Consider the following 13,579-nt stretch of genomic DNA (forward strand, 5'->3'; position numbering starts at 1 on the left):
ATGAATAATATATGTGACTGTCACAGATACTGCATTGGCAAATGTCAAGTCAAGGTGAATGAGCAATGACGTAAGCTGTTGTCGGGACAACATCATGATCAGGCACATTCACCGGCCATGTTTTAACAAGAAGGTCGGGTAGGGATATGGAAGCACAGTCTGCACCAAGCTTAAGGACAGGGAAACACAGTCAGCACCAGGGACAGGGAAATTCAGTCAGCACGAAAGACAGGGAAACAAAGTCAGGACCAAGGACAGGGAAACACCGTCAAAACCAGAGACAGAGAATCACAGTCAGGGCCTGGGAAACACAGTCAGTACCAGGGACAAAGGAACACAGTCAGCAGCAGGGACAGGGAAACACAGTCAGCCCTATGGACAGGGAAACGCGGTCAGCACCAAGGACAGTGGGACACAGTCAGCACCAGGGACAAGGAAACAGAGTCAACACCAGGGGCAGTGTAACACAATCAGCACCAGGGATAGGAACACACCGTCGGCGCCAGGGACAGGGAAACACAATCCGCACCGGGTCTTCATTGGGGTTGAAAATCAATCACAGTCTTGATAAGGCCCGTGGTTCAGCCCTGACTTGCTGCTATTGGCAAGGTTCTTTGTTCTCTCGCCGGTTGTGGATGAATCATGGAGACTCTGCGAACGCTATTGTGCCTGGTGCTCTCCGCCCTCACGCTCATGCGGCTTGTGGTGTACATACAAACAACACAAAGTACAGCAGTGCCACATTTCCAACACCCTGCTTACCTTAACAGGACAGGGCTTGTTGTAGTGATGCCTGTCCCGTTGACGACCGCTCCTACACGTCCGACATTCATGGACAGGATATCATCCCACTTTAATCAAACGAATATCCAAAGACTGCAGTAAGTATAAAGTCTCTGCTGCCAACCTCCTTTGTGGTGAGATAAGAGTATACATTGATCAAATAAATAGAATATTTTGCCACAGGAGCTAGCCGACCAGAGAAGTTCACGCTCCGGTTGGCACATTATTCTATCTATTTGACCAATTCTTACTCTCTATTGCAAGTATAGTTTTCAGAATTTATAGCCAAACAAGCTCGTCGAAAACTCTATCATTTTGCTTTTACATTTATCACCTACGATCTAGGCTGGCATTTCTTACCCTCTTTCGAGTGCAACGAAGCTACATAGAGAATACATTATATCGTGCATTACATTTGTATTTCGAAAGTTCTTGCGCATTAAATTTTGTCTTGATTTTATTTTTGTTCTGAAGTGACGCCTGCATTTTGGTATTAATTATGGATCTCTTCAATACATCTGTCCTGCAGGAACGTCACTAGGAAATATCTTAGTCCTAAGCGACACATCATCAACTTCTCGGACTTCAACATCTTCGTGGAAAAGTGCGACGATCTAACGTTCACGCTCCTGAACTCTTCTGAGAGGAGGACGTGTGACGTCGTACACACCCCCATCCGGACCCATCGGGCGTGCGCGATCGTCGGGGGCAGCGGGATTCTCCTGAGCAGCGGATGTGGAGCAGAGATAGACGCTCACGATTTCGTCATCAGGCCCAACCTCCCGCCTACTCGGCTCTACGAAAAGGACGTCGGGACCAAAAACAACATGACGACCGTAAACGCCAAGGTGTTAGCAGAAATCAGCAAAGCATTGGCATCGAATGAGACGGTGATGAAAAAGGCTATGATATCACGTTTGGTGGCGCATCCGGGCATGATATTGAGTTTCCCGCTGGATGTTATTAGGCTCCGTCGTTATAGCGGGCCACGACTGGCGGAGTTGAAGACCGTCGACAATGCAGTCAGGGACAACAACTTTCCGGTTGTGGTTACTTTCGCGCACCAGTCTATCTTGGCTAATAAAAGGTAAACGTGAGGAAAAACTAGACTACTAGTAGACTAGACCATTAAGGAGGATCATGGTTACAACTGCTCATGCGCAGCAAAATTCATTGGGTGTTATATGTCAAAGGTGAAGGCTCCTAACTTGTAAACGGCTATTGTCTGGACCAAGTTTAATTAATGTCCAGACGTGTTTTGATTATGTTTCAGGCCCTTCACCTTTGATATATTACTCACAATGCCTTTTGCTGTGCATGCGCAGTTGGAACCACGAACATCCTCATTTGGTCGATCGGTTATGTTTTCATTCACCCATTGGTAATTCACATATGCCATGGCTATAAAATCATCATCATCCAAACATAGTTTAGAACTATAGAAACTTCACAAAATGGATGATGTTTTGTCCTGACATAACTTACATGTCACCATTCCCATCATAACGGCATATTGCATTTTTCCAGCTTGCTTGGAAGTCTTGCCAGAGTTGGCAAGAACTGGAAGCTTCCGTCGACCGGCCTGGCCACCTTTGCTCTGGCTTCGACTTTCTGTGACCGAGTCTCCCTGTACGGTTTCCATCCCATGCGGTGGGACAAGAGCAGTAGAAGGCTTGTCCCGTACCACTATTACAACCATGGCAAGATAGACAACCCAAAGCACAACATGTTGGAAGAATTTGCCATGTTCCAGGACCTTCATAAGAGGGGGATCATCAGACATGTCATTGGGAAATGCAACCTCCAAGCAGAACGAAAAATACATGGCAGCACTTCCAAAGGCTAATCGAATGTATTACTTGAGTGGTTTCCACACAAATATCAATGGGCAAGTCTAGATTTGGAGGTGACTGTAGTTTGACTGTAGTCTCAAACACCTATTTTGTTATTTCAAGTTACCTTGCTCCGATCTGCACTGCCAATTACAGATTTTTGTGCATTACTTGTTATCAATGCTAACATATTGCTAAGTGTCAAAAGGGAGTCTTAGTTGGTTGGCTTGTATTAATTTCTTTAATTGATGTATTTCATAAATACATGTCGGGGGTGCTTTTTCCAGGGTGTATTGAAAAACACCTATAATGTTGTATCCCTTATGAAATAAATATACTGAAACAGCAGTGCATGTATGTACTTTATGCTCTATTACTGTTAAGTGATGGCACTGTAGTAAAGTGATAAAACTTTTATTTCCAGTTCAAGTGGCTTCAGCATATGTAAACAGATTTGATATGGACAACAGTGTGTTCAGACCAAGCAACTGAGGAAATTACAGGTATAACCAAACCCCTACTATGAAAATCAAAGGATAAGTTTGATTCAAAAAGGCATTTTCTGCTGACATGGCTTCAAATAACATATTAAATGGGGACTTCAATTCTCACAGCAATAAGGTTTTGATGAATATCTACATGTTGTAGTTAAACAGGGTTCTGCAGCCCAGCATTGTACAGATTTTTTTCATACTGTAAATGTTTAAGACATGAGCTAGGTGAGGAAAAACATCCTCAGGCTTACATTTAATGGTTGGAACTTTTCATGGTCAGGAGAAGTCACTATATGTAGTGTAGGATCTGGACTTTGAACTTGAGTGGACATTTCATAGGGAAAATTTCTTCAACAATGACAGATAATACTATTGGATAATGTGATCTTGAGGGGGTCCTGTAGGGGGTTACCACCGCAGCCAGTACATGGATCCTCGTAGCCGGTTGTAGTCAGGGAGCTGTTCCACAGGACCTGAGGGGAAACAACGGTGGAATTAGAAGGTTACAAGACAACAATTAGCCAGGGTAGTCCTTCCCAAAGATAGTTTGCCTCTATATACCATGAACAAAGATGTAAATAGAGGGCAACAAGACAACACTGGTATAATCTCCAAGCAGATGTATGGGTGGAAGAGTCGTTTTCTGACTGCAGAGCTTTATGACAGTGTGTGTGGCTGTCAGAGTCCAGTAGTCAGAAAACGTTACAATCTTCCACCCCAACATCTGCTTGGGAGGTTAGCTTGCATAAACCTTCCCCTATGGCATGGTAGCATAGTTTGCTCCTATAAAAAAAGAGGTCATGGAGTAAGCATTCTGGCATACAATTTCTTAACTACAAAAAATATGAAACTGGTATATGGGTCACAAACGAAAAAAATTAAATGGAAAACAAAATGTTTGAGAAAGTCCTTACCAACTGCTGCTACTGCAGGACATTTGTCATAGATGTACTTGGTGCAGACATCACGGATGGTGCTGGCTGTGATGCTCTGTATAAGGAGAGAAGACAATGTTGTAAACCATATTCATTGCACAACATTCAACCTTACTTTCTTCAAAAAAGATCACTTTCAACTCTTCCAAGACAGCTTTGCTTTAATCCATTATGTTTATCAAAGATATCTTTCTACATGGCCATTTACACAGTAAAGGCATTCTTAGTCAATGATGGCATGATGGCTTATTTATTTCTTCACAGCATATGAAATACATTTAGAGACAAAAATACCACTGCAGCCAATTGTTTCAATTGTGACACTTATACAAAATTTTTCCAATAAGAAAGGGGAAGGCAACGGAAAAGATGGCATAAAAATAACTAAGAGAAACATTAGGAAGAACAGAAAACTGAGAAGGGTGGAGAAACTGGTTGTAACATCCTCTGTGTAGACTAACACAGATGAGATGAATAAAACAGTTTATGTTACACATGATTTGCAGCTTTCCAAACATCTATCATTGCTTCTTACACATACAAACTACACTAAAATAACAACAAAATACATACGTCGATGCGTGCGTCCAGCTCGTGCAGCGGGATCCTGCGCCCGTAGCAGAGCATCTGCCGGCCGACGTCCTCGCAGATGGGGGTGGAGCCGTCCAGCTGCAGCAGCATGTTGGTCTTCAGCAGGTTCTTGGCACGCTGGACCTCGCCTTCTGTCACACTGGTGCACAGGCGCATCCTGACAAATACAACAACGGTGTGAACTTATCCTAAACTGCTCTATTATATACTCTAAGGTGCTTATCAGGGCAATGGTCAATGGGTACTTTGGGTCCTTATTCACCATACACCATCGCCTGGGGGACCCAGCCAAGGTTGATCAATTCCTGATTGTGTCCACGTGGCTTACTCCAATGGTTACCCCTACAAAACCATAACAGCCTAGGCCTTCTCTGCTGCCTACAGAAGATTTTGGTGGCTTTTCTAAGCTTTGAACATCTTACCCCGAAGAGTATCTGCGTTCATGATGTTTTCTTTCAACCTTTAGTATGCTAGAGCTGATAGTTGTACCATGTATGACATTTTGACAGTCTGCTACAATTGAGATCTGAAGAGCATACTATCTTGTAGCATACTTACCATTCTCCCTGGACGTAGTAGGTCATGTCCTCAATGGTCATGCCGTCACACACAAAGTAGATGCCCCTATAAGGAATAACAATTGAAAGATATGCTTTAAGGAGTGATCTTAAACACTTGTTTGATTGCAAAATTCTCTTCTGTTTGTACATGGCAATTTTCTTTGACAATAGCACCAATACAAATCATCACCCTTTCAAATATTCCTGTCCAGAAAACAACTTCAGTTGACACACTTGAATGGCATTATGCACAATCTTAGAAATCTATTTGATTTGCTATCCTACATATTGTATGGTATGCCCAAAATATTTGGAACTTAGTGAAGGTTTGTTGAGAGAGGCCAGAGTCTATGTAACAAGTGTGTACCTCTGTAACTGTATCTGTAAACAGCCTTAATAAACAATGTGAAGATTTGTATAGAGCTCTCACCAGAGGCCAGTGTCAGTATAACAGGTGTTGAAGGACTGGAAGCTGTGACACAGGTTCCCCTCCCCGGCTGCCTGGGCCAGCTTACTGGACAGGTTGTTTCCACCTCCATAGGAACGGTCCCAACTTCCTATCAACTACAGCAGGAAGGTTTACATCATGTTAGATGCAATCATATCAAATCAATTAGGTGCACATATGTCGTTGAAGTAATCTTAACTCTTGTCCTGTGGGACCCCTATAAATATATGGGTCTTTATGTGTATATGTTTGGGTTGGGGGTATTTTTCAGCTGAACGCATCACACCGCAGCAAAACGCACTGAATGCAGAGGTAACTATGCCATAGCAATGCAGAAAAAGTCAAGGGAAAATGACCTGATTAAGAAATAGAAATCATGAAATAAATTATGTAAAAAAATGCCAGCAGGACAAGGGTTAACTTGTGGCAAGAAGACAGCTTGTGTGTACCACTGTAGGGTCAATCATCAGATGAATTCAATCAAGTCTGTAAAAAGTTCTAAAAAAATGTAATGGGATCGTCTACTGCCAGTATCTGTATCCTTCAATTTACGTCCTACACAATTTATGAATTATGTTAAAAGAACTTACAGTGTTGGCCACCATCAGTGGGATTGTGTCAGGGTGAGACCAGCCAACTCCCTGGAAAACAAAATACCGGTATATTAACAAAGTCGATTCTTATGAACTAACTCCAAGCAGCAAAGCAGGATGAAATATTTCATTTTCCAAAACAAAAATAATATAAAAGACGCAATTTGTATCATTCATAGTTACCTCAACAGCGATGGCTATATGGGCAAACGGCATCTTGTCGTCCCTTACTCTGATCTGCATAACACAAGGAAAAGCTTTTCGTTAGTACACTGGAATACCTGATAAACAAATGATAAACCACATTTTCATCTAAGCACATTGCATACCCAGGATTGAAGGAATGAGCGAGTCATTAGACCTGTTCCGAAGCTGTAAATCTTACATATTGGTTACTGGTATATCAAATACTGTTACACTCAAGCAGTTAACTTTTTTTTAAAGAGCAAACTTCATATGATACAACATTAATATCAAAAGAAGTGCCCCAAAATGGCATCAAATCTTCTGGCATCACATAACACATTACACTGTTTGAATCTTCCCTGTACTGTGCTACCCTGCTGATCCAGCCTTACCTCACTGCCTGTGTATCTGCAGGGTGGCAGGACGGGCGGGGCCTGGCCCTCGTACGACATACTCAGCTGGCCAAAGTACTTATCTGCTAGCTTCACCAACTCATCATGGTTCACACCTGCAGGGTGCGGAAGATTGCAGGTTTTGTTAGTTTGTAGAACAGGGTATATGACACCAGAACTTATATGAGAAAGACTAGGGCAGTTTAACACACACCATTACCAGTGGACTTGCCTCCTGTTGTATAACTTGCAAAACTCTGTGACCCAAGGGGTATAGAAATGGAGATGGGCACTGCCCTACATACAATCTGGTGTGGTAAGGACTATAATCTATCCATCTTAAATCTTGCACCTTTCTAGGCCTACAAAGTCCTGATAGAAAAGTGGAATGTTACAAATGTGAAGTGATAACCACAGATACACTGATGAATCGGTAAATCTCTTACCTCCTGCTGCTGCCAGGACGATACGTGGACCCTTGTAGTGAGTGCTGATATAGTCCACCAGGTCCTGACGGTTGATAGACCTGTTGAGAGATTGAAGTTGAGAGATTGAAGGAACATTTTACACAGACTGTACAGTCTTGTCTCTCTGATGTGTCTATTTCTACAGACACTTAATAAGTAAATCGGCCAGTAGACCGTAATATTTCCTCCTTCTGATACTGGACACTCAAACAAACAAACAAATGATGCCAATCTCATCCTTGACAACTTTGAGTCATCGATAGAATTAAATGACCTCTACCGAGAAAGTTATGATTTTATCAGTGTCCATTTGTTTCCTTGTGAACACTTTGTGACAGAGGGATCTTGGTTTGCGAATAGTGGACTCATAAAAAAGTCTTTAGACTTGCAGTAACATCAAGAAGATGCCACGCGTCTTACTTGATGTTCTCAGTGGGTCCGAGGATGGTGCGACCCAGTGCGGTACCCTGGTATGCGGTGGCGTGGAGGTGGTCGAACACGACCTCCTGCAGGTTGGTCTCCACCTCCTGCATCTCACGCAGGATCACGCCCCGCTCCCGCTCGATCTCCGCCTCACCCAGCGTGCTGTTCTGGATGATATCCGACAGAACATCCACGGCTGGAAAATTTTTTACAAAATATTTAAGCATGGTCTGCACAATCTTGCTTGTACAGCAGTCACCAGAAATTACAGTCTTAGCATTCAACATTCTAAGTCTCTAACACACCCAAAAAATGTAACTTCCACAAGGTGAAATGATTAATTCAAGGACAAAATACTCACAACCCAAAGCTGTGTTCATTAATGACTTATTTAAAGAAACCATCCATACTTCATCATCATGAGTTGATCACTTGAAGTTAATTTTTTCATTTCATTTCTCTTTAAGGTCTATAATGTACATTATCTGCTGTGTAGATGCAGTTGTAGCAATATCATAATCCGTAGTTTACAAAACTTTATTCCAGTATCTTACTTACCAAGTTGGCATACTTGTTGTTTTGAGAATTTGACATGCAAAGTTTGCACGACATGTATACCTTTGTCCAGGTCACTGGAGAAGCTCTTGGCGTAGTATACAGTCTGTTCCCGGGAGGTGTAGGCGTTCAGGTGGGCTCCCATGTTCTCCACCTCCAGCTCTAGGTCCATCTGGGATCGGTTCTTTGTACCCTGGGGAAAAATATCACATATTACATTTGTATCACATATTAAGGCTGCAGTAAATTCACAATTACCATTGTTGGATGAAATCAAAATTTTTGCTATGACGTCATTGAACGTTGTTACGGTTAGGCCACGATATTGTATGTTGTCTTGAGGTCCTGACTATCATGTTTAAGTTTCTTTCTAAAGATCTAAAACATCTTGTACAAATAATGGCATGGCATCTCAACAGTTGTCTTGATCTCTCTGCCAGCCATTTTAACAATTAATAAAGAAACTTCCCTTATGATTTAAATCTAATTTGTCCATTGAGACAGCTTGCCAAATTTCACAATTACCTATGACAAGCAGTATTCTGAGTATACGTCATTGCATCTGTATCTGTATCTGTATCTATATAGCCGGTATAACCGCCATCAGGCGTAACACACCAGCTTCGCAGGCACGCGGCGCGGCAGCAGCTGGTCATATTACACCGAACGGTCTGTTACACCTAGTCTTTGCATATCTGACTGCAACCGTTCTTTAAAGCTACTTAGTGATGAAGCTCCTACAGTACTTGATGACAACGAGTTCCATTCTACTATGGTTCTCGGGAAATACGAATTTTTGAACACGTCAATCCTTGGCTGATAACTCTGGTACTTAAAAGCATGACTATTTCTGGTCCTCTTCTGAGCTGGCATTAGATACTTATCAGTCGGTACGTCCACAAGTTTATTAGTCATCTTGTACATCATGCAAAGTCTGGACATTGTTCTCCTGTCCTCAAGTGACATCCATTGCAGGTCTGCTTTCATTTTTGTTACACTGGCGCCCCTTTCATAGTTGTTCGTGCAGAATCTGGCAGCTTGGTTCTGCACCCTCTCGAGTTTATCTATATCCTTCTTTGTGTATGGATCCCAAACTGTTGCAGCATATTCAAGGTTTGGTCTTACTAGAGACGTGTATGCAAGTGATTTTACCTTTGCTGGGCATGCCCACAAATTACGCTTGATCACTCCCAATGTCTGTTTAGCCTTAGTTGTTACTTTGTTGATATGGGTGTTCCACTTTAGCCCCGTTGTTAATGTAACGCCTAGGTACGGGTGGCTCTTTGCTGTTGCTAGAGCCTGTCCACAGAACTGGTAGGTGGTTACAATTGGGTTTCGTTTGTTTGTTATATGCATGATGTAACATTTTTCCGGATTAAACTGCATTAGCCATCTGCTTTGCCATTCTTCAAGTGTGTTCAAATCTTCTTGCAAAAGCTGTGAATCACTCTGTGTGGACAACTCTATATATAACAGGCAGTCATCGGCAAATAACCTAACATTTGAATCAAGCTGGTCTGGTAAGTCATTTATGTACAGGAGGAAGAGTAACGGTCCCAGAACAGTTCCCTGTGGTACGCCTGACGCAACTCTAACTGGAGCTGAGGCCTTGCCTTCTACCACTACCGTCTGTTCCCTATTGGTCAAGAAAGCCTTCAACCAATTTAGTGTGGTGCCTTGAATTCCGTAGTGCTCTAGTTTAGTGATGAGTCTGCTATGTGGGACTTTATCGAAAGCTTTAGTAAAATCAAGAATTGCTAGATCTACCTGTTTTTTACTGTTCAGTGCGCCAGCTATGTCATGAGCTGTCAATATAAGCTGTGTTTCTGTGGATCGCTTTGCTCTGAATCCATGTTGGTAGTCAGTCAATATGTTGAAACTTTCTAAGTGTTTCATGACATGACTATGGATAATGTGTTCAAGTAGTTTGCAGGATATACAGGTCAGTGATACAGGTCGGTAGTTGCCGGGGACAGCTCTATCTCCCTTTTTAAAAATGGCACATATATTTGCATCCCTCCAGTCTTTGGGAATTTCTCCTGTGTCTAACGAGTGTTGGAAAATATTGGTTAACACAGGTGCTATTTCGGTGGCTGTCATTTTGAGGAACCAAGGAGGTATTTGGTCTGGACCAGATGCTTTAGATGGATTGAGACCTTGGAGCATTTTTTCGACACCATTAGGGGAAATCACTATGTGTTCCATGGGAGGGGTATGTGGTCACTTATTCCAGGAACTACTGTGGTCTTTTCGATTATGTTTGGGTTATTAACTAAGACCAGGTCCAAAAGATTACCATTCCTAGTGGGCTCTTGAACTGTTTGGAATAAGCCATGGTTATCCACTAAGTGCAGTAGCTTCTGTGCCTGTCCTGAATTGCTCTGAGTGTTATCTGTAGTGCTAGCATCCCAATCTATACCAGGTGTGTTAAAGTCTCCAAGGATGATCACGTTGTCAGAGTTAATTTTAGGTCCCATCTTACTTATGGACTTGTCCAGTTCATCCAGGCTATTGCCCTGGTCCGATGGGGGTCTATAGTATGTACCAATCATTAGTGGTTTCTTTCCTGCTAGTTGAGTCTGTGTCCAAATGATCTCACAGTCTGTGTCTAGATCTGGCCTGTGTGTGACAATCAAATCATGCATGATGGACTATATTAGTATATTGTCCTAAAACCCCTTCGTATACATATCATGGATAATGTGACTCACCTTAAAAGCCATGTGCTCCAGGAAGTGAGCCGTGCCGTTGTTGCGCTGGTTCTCGTACCTGCTGCCCGCGTCGATCCACAGGCCGACCGTGCAGGTAGGCAGGCCGGAGTCCTCGCTGGCCACCCTGAAGCCGTTGTCCAGCGTGGTCACTTTCGTCTCCGGCACGTTCAGCAGGGTCTGACCATACGAGGCGCGTGTGGAGGCACAACGCCATGTCTGGATGCTCAGAGCAGGCTGAAATGTTGCAGAAACGAAACTTATCCTTGATCCTAGCTAGTATCTTAGCTAAAATCAATAAGAGTTTGATATGAGTGGGGGAGACAAATTATCTGGTGTGATACGACGATGCTTTGATGACCAAAGACCTCCAGGTAGTAAGATACGCAAGATAAGTCAGTGACGAATGACAGCGGATGCTGGCTAAAATGCCTTGTGTACCTGGTGTGATATAAGTGCACAACAGCACATATTTCTTGAAAGTTTAATTAAAACCTTTATCATGTTTTATGTAATAGCTAAAATGGTTAAATGTATGTACATCTACTTGCTGTATCATGCATACATATCATTCAATACAAACAGCATATTTTAGATTGTGGTTCCCCTTATTTGTATAACATTACATTCACTGTATTTCTACAGGATTATTCACATGTACACGAAACCCTACACCGGCAAACACACCGTGGGGAGGGGGGCACTGTGGGAGGGGGGCGATACCAATACGTGTGCCGTGGGTTTCTTACACTAAAATGCGTCCAGATATTCCTGGCCTTCTGCCTTAAATATCATTTTAATCCCTTATCAACAAAGAATTCTGAGTAGTAAATCGTGTAACGGCTGAAATCTGTTCTAATTTGTTAGCTTGGGACATGTGCAAGGTCAGGCGATGTCATTAACCGGCAAGGCGGAATGGCCGAAGTTGGCGGGCAAACTTACAGCTCTAAAGAAAACTAAACATCACAACCACGAGTTGATAAAGTAGCTAAGTAGTGTATCTGTTTGATAACAGGAGACTTTCGAACGACTTACGTTTGCTCCGGGAGAAAATGTTCTTGAAAGTCGAAGCAGAGAAACACGACACAGACCGGCGGCCATCTTGGAGAACTGACAATGGGGTTTTCTGGGTAAGCTCCGTAGAGCGCAAGCTCAGAATACGGACATTTTCTCCGCGGAGTCCAGGACTGGAGAATCCTAAAGTGTTGGTCAAATGTGGTACTTGGGTCGGGATCTCTGGGTCGTGATCGCGAATCACGAAAGCTTTCAAGAACTACGTGGCTGATTGAATAGCTACAAAATGAGGAAGGCTATTTTAATAGAAAATCTTAGATACAAAGCGAAATTAACGGTTATCACGATTACGAACAGTAACGTTATCATAATATAGCAGTTAGTGTAGTTAGCGGAGTTCCACGATCCCATACCTTCGCCGACTGATGTTAGCCTTTTCGAGTGGCATATCATAAATGTTCCCATTCATCATGCAAATACGAACCTAATTTGCATAAACTATGTCAGAGGATTATCTTCTTTACCCAAAATAAGTTGTTCAAAGAAAGAAAGCTATTGTAGCATTTCTTCATAAATTATGTAAATGACGCCCTCATTTGTATGATTTATTTGATAATGTCCACATCTGATTAACTTCCAAATGCTGCGAGAATGGAATCCCCATCATTTATCATCATGGAGTTATAGTATTTTGCCATTCATTTTGCAAATTAGATATTCATATCTACCGATATTCCTCTCTTTCTCAGTTACATGTGTCAAGAGTTTGAGATTCCTATAATAGAATGCAGTGGATTTATAGACTTTCTCTCATTGATTATGGCGTCGGTGTGGCGTAATGGTGAGAGCATAGGGCTGCCAAACAGCGTGGCCCGAGTTCGATTCCGGCTCTCCCCCAGACATGTCTGGACATGCACCCGACGTTGTGCCCTTGGGAAAGGCACTTAACACAAATTCCCTCACTTCACTCAGGTGTAAATGAGTACCTAGCTCTTCTAGAGTTGGGGACGTCCCTCGGATAGGACGTTAAATGGAGGTCCCGTGTTTGGGGAGAGCCACACCCCGCGCACGTTAAAGAACCCACCACATCTTTCGAAAAAGAGTAGGGGCATGCCCCGGTGTGCGATGGTCCAAATCTTACAGTCCGGTCTGGGATGACATCTTGAAAAGGTGATAGTTCACCTGTTATGTCAATCCTTCCACAAATGTGGTAAATCGAAATAAATATGCAATTCAACTACTGATTTGCATAATTAGCATACGGTCTTATCAATCATCACTTAAGCTATCTACATACAGAATATTCATGACGATCCGTCAACCTCTCCTTGGGTTACTCCATTTCAAAGTCTGAAACAAAATCGGCTCCTGCAGTTCCAAGAAAACCCGGTAAGCAAACCTACACAACTTACTCTCCATCCCAAGAGCTATCTACAACTAAAATACCATGACCATAGCATGTCCAGAACACGAGATATCAAACGCGGTAGTTCCGCTGCAGTACCATAGCAAGTCAATAGGGGATCCAAAATCTAATCATTTCGAGGTCTCAAAAAGACCTAACAACAACAAGTATGAAGACAATCCATCCTGGCATT

At 42.7% G+C, this 13,579-nt stretch overlaps 2 protein-coding genes across 2 annotated transcripts; one reads left to right on the forward strand and one right to left on the reverse strand.

Annotated features, from left to right (window-relative positions):
• Positions 1-8: 8 nt before the first annotated feature.
• LOC136434804 (alpha-2,8-sialyltransferase 8B-like) lies at positions 9-2,897 on the forward strand. The gene is made up of 3 exons (XM_066427867.1): positions 9-881; positions 1,313-1,870; positions 2,311-2,897. The coding sequence occupies exons 1-3, from the start codon at positions 643-645 to the stop codon at positions 2,627-2,629; spliced, it is 1,116 nt and encodes a 371-aa protein (XP_066283964.1). The 5' UTR covers positions 9-642; the 3' UTR covers positions 2,630-2,897.
• A 116-nt stretch (positions 2,898-3,013) lies between these two features.
• On the reverse strand, positions 3,014-12,126 carry LOC136434802 (mitochondrial-processing peptidase subunit beta-like). Its single transcript, XM_066427864.1, has 13 exons — positions 12,003-12,126; positions 10,971-11,204; positions 8,323-8,452; positions 7,702-7,900; positions 7,261-7,340; positions 6,815-6,930; positions 6,420-6,473; positions 6,234-6,284; positions 5,626-5,759; positions 5,194-5,259; positions 4,618-4,792; positions 4,024-4,099; positions 3,014-3,582 (listed from the first exon to the last, which is right to left on the reverse strand). The coding sequence occupies exons 1-13, from the start codon at positions 12,066-12,068 to the stop codon at positions 3,518-3,520; spliced, it is 1,446 nt and encodes a 481-aa protein (XP_066283961.1). The 5' UTR covers positions 12,069-12,126; the 3' UTR covers positions 3,014-3,517.
• Positions 12,127-13,579: the final 1,453 nt, after the last annotated feature.

This window comes from Branchiostoma lanceolatum, chromosome 5 (genome assembly GCF_035083965.1).
Source record: "Branchiostoma lanceolatum isolate klBraLanc5 chromosome 5, klBraLanc5.hap2, whole genome shotgun sequence".
NCBI classification, from domain to species: Eukaryota; Metazoa; Chordata; class Leptocardii; order Amphioxiformes; family Branchiostomatidae; genus Branchiostoma; species Branchiostoma lanceolatum.

Coding starts and splice junctions, on each gene's coding strand:
- LOC136434804 (XM_066427867.1), top strand. CDS start 643: ATGGAGACTCTGCGAACGCTATTGTGCCTGGTGCTCTCCGCCCTCACG. Junction 882..1,312: donor ACGAATATCCAAAGACTGCA/GTAAGTATAAAG, acceptor TCTGTCCTGCAG/GAACGTCACTAGGAAATATC. Junction 1,871..2,310: donor TCTATCTTGGCTAATAAAAG/GTAAACGTGAGG, acceptor GCATTTTTCCAG/CTTGCTTGGAAGTCTTGCCA.
- LOC136434802 (XM_066427864.1), bottom strand. CDS start 12,068: ATGGCCGCCGGTCTGTGTCGTGTTTCTCTGCTTCGACTTTCAAGAACA. Junction 8,453..10,970: donor TGGAGCACATGGCTTTTAAG/GTGAGTCACATT, acceptor ATTTTTCCCCAG/GGTACAAAGAACCGATCCCA. Junction 7,341..7,701: donor GGACCCACTGAGAACATCAA/GTAAGACGCGTG, acceptor ATCTCTCAACAG/GTCTATCAACCGTCAGGACC.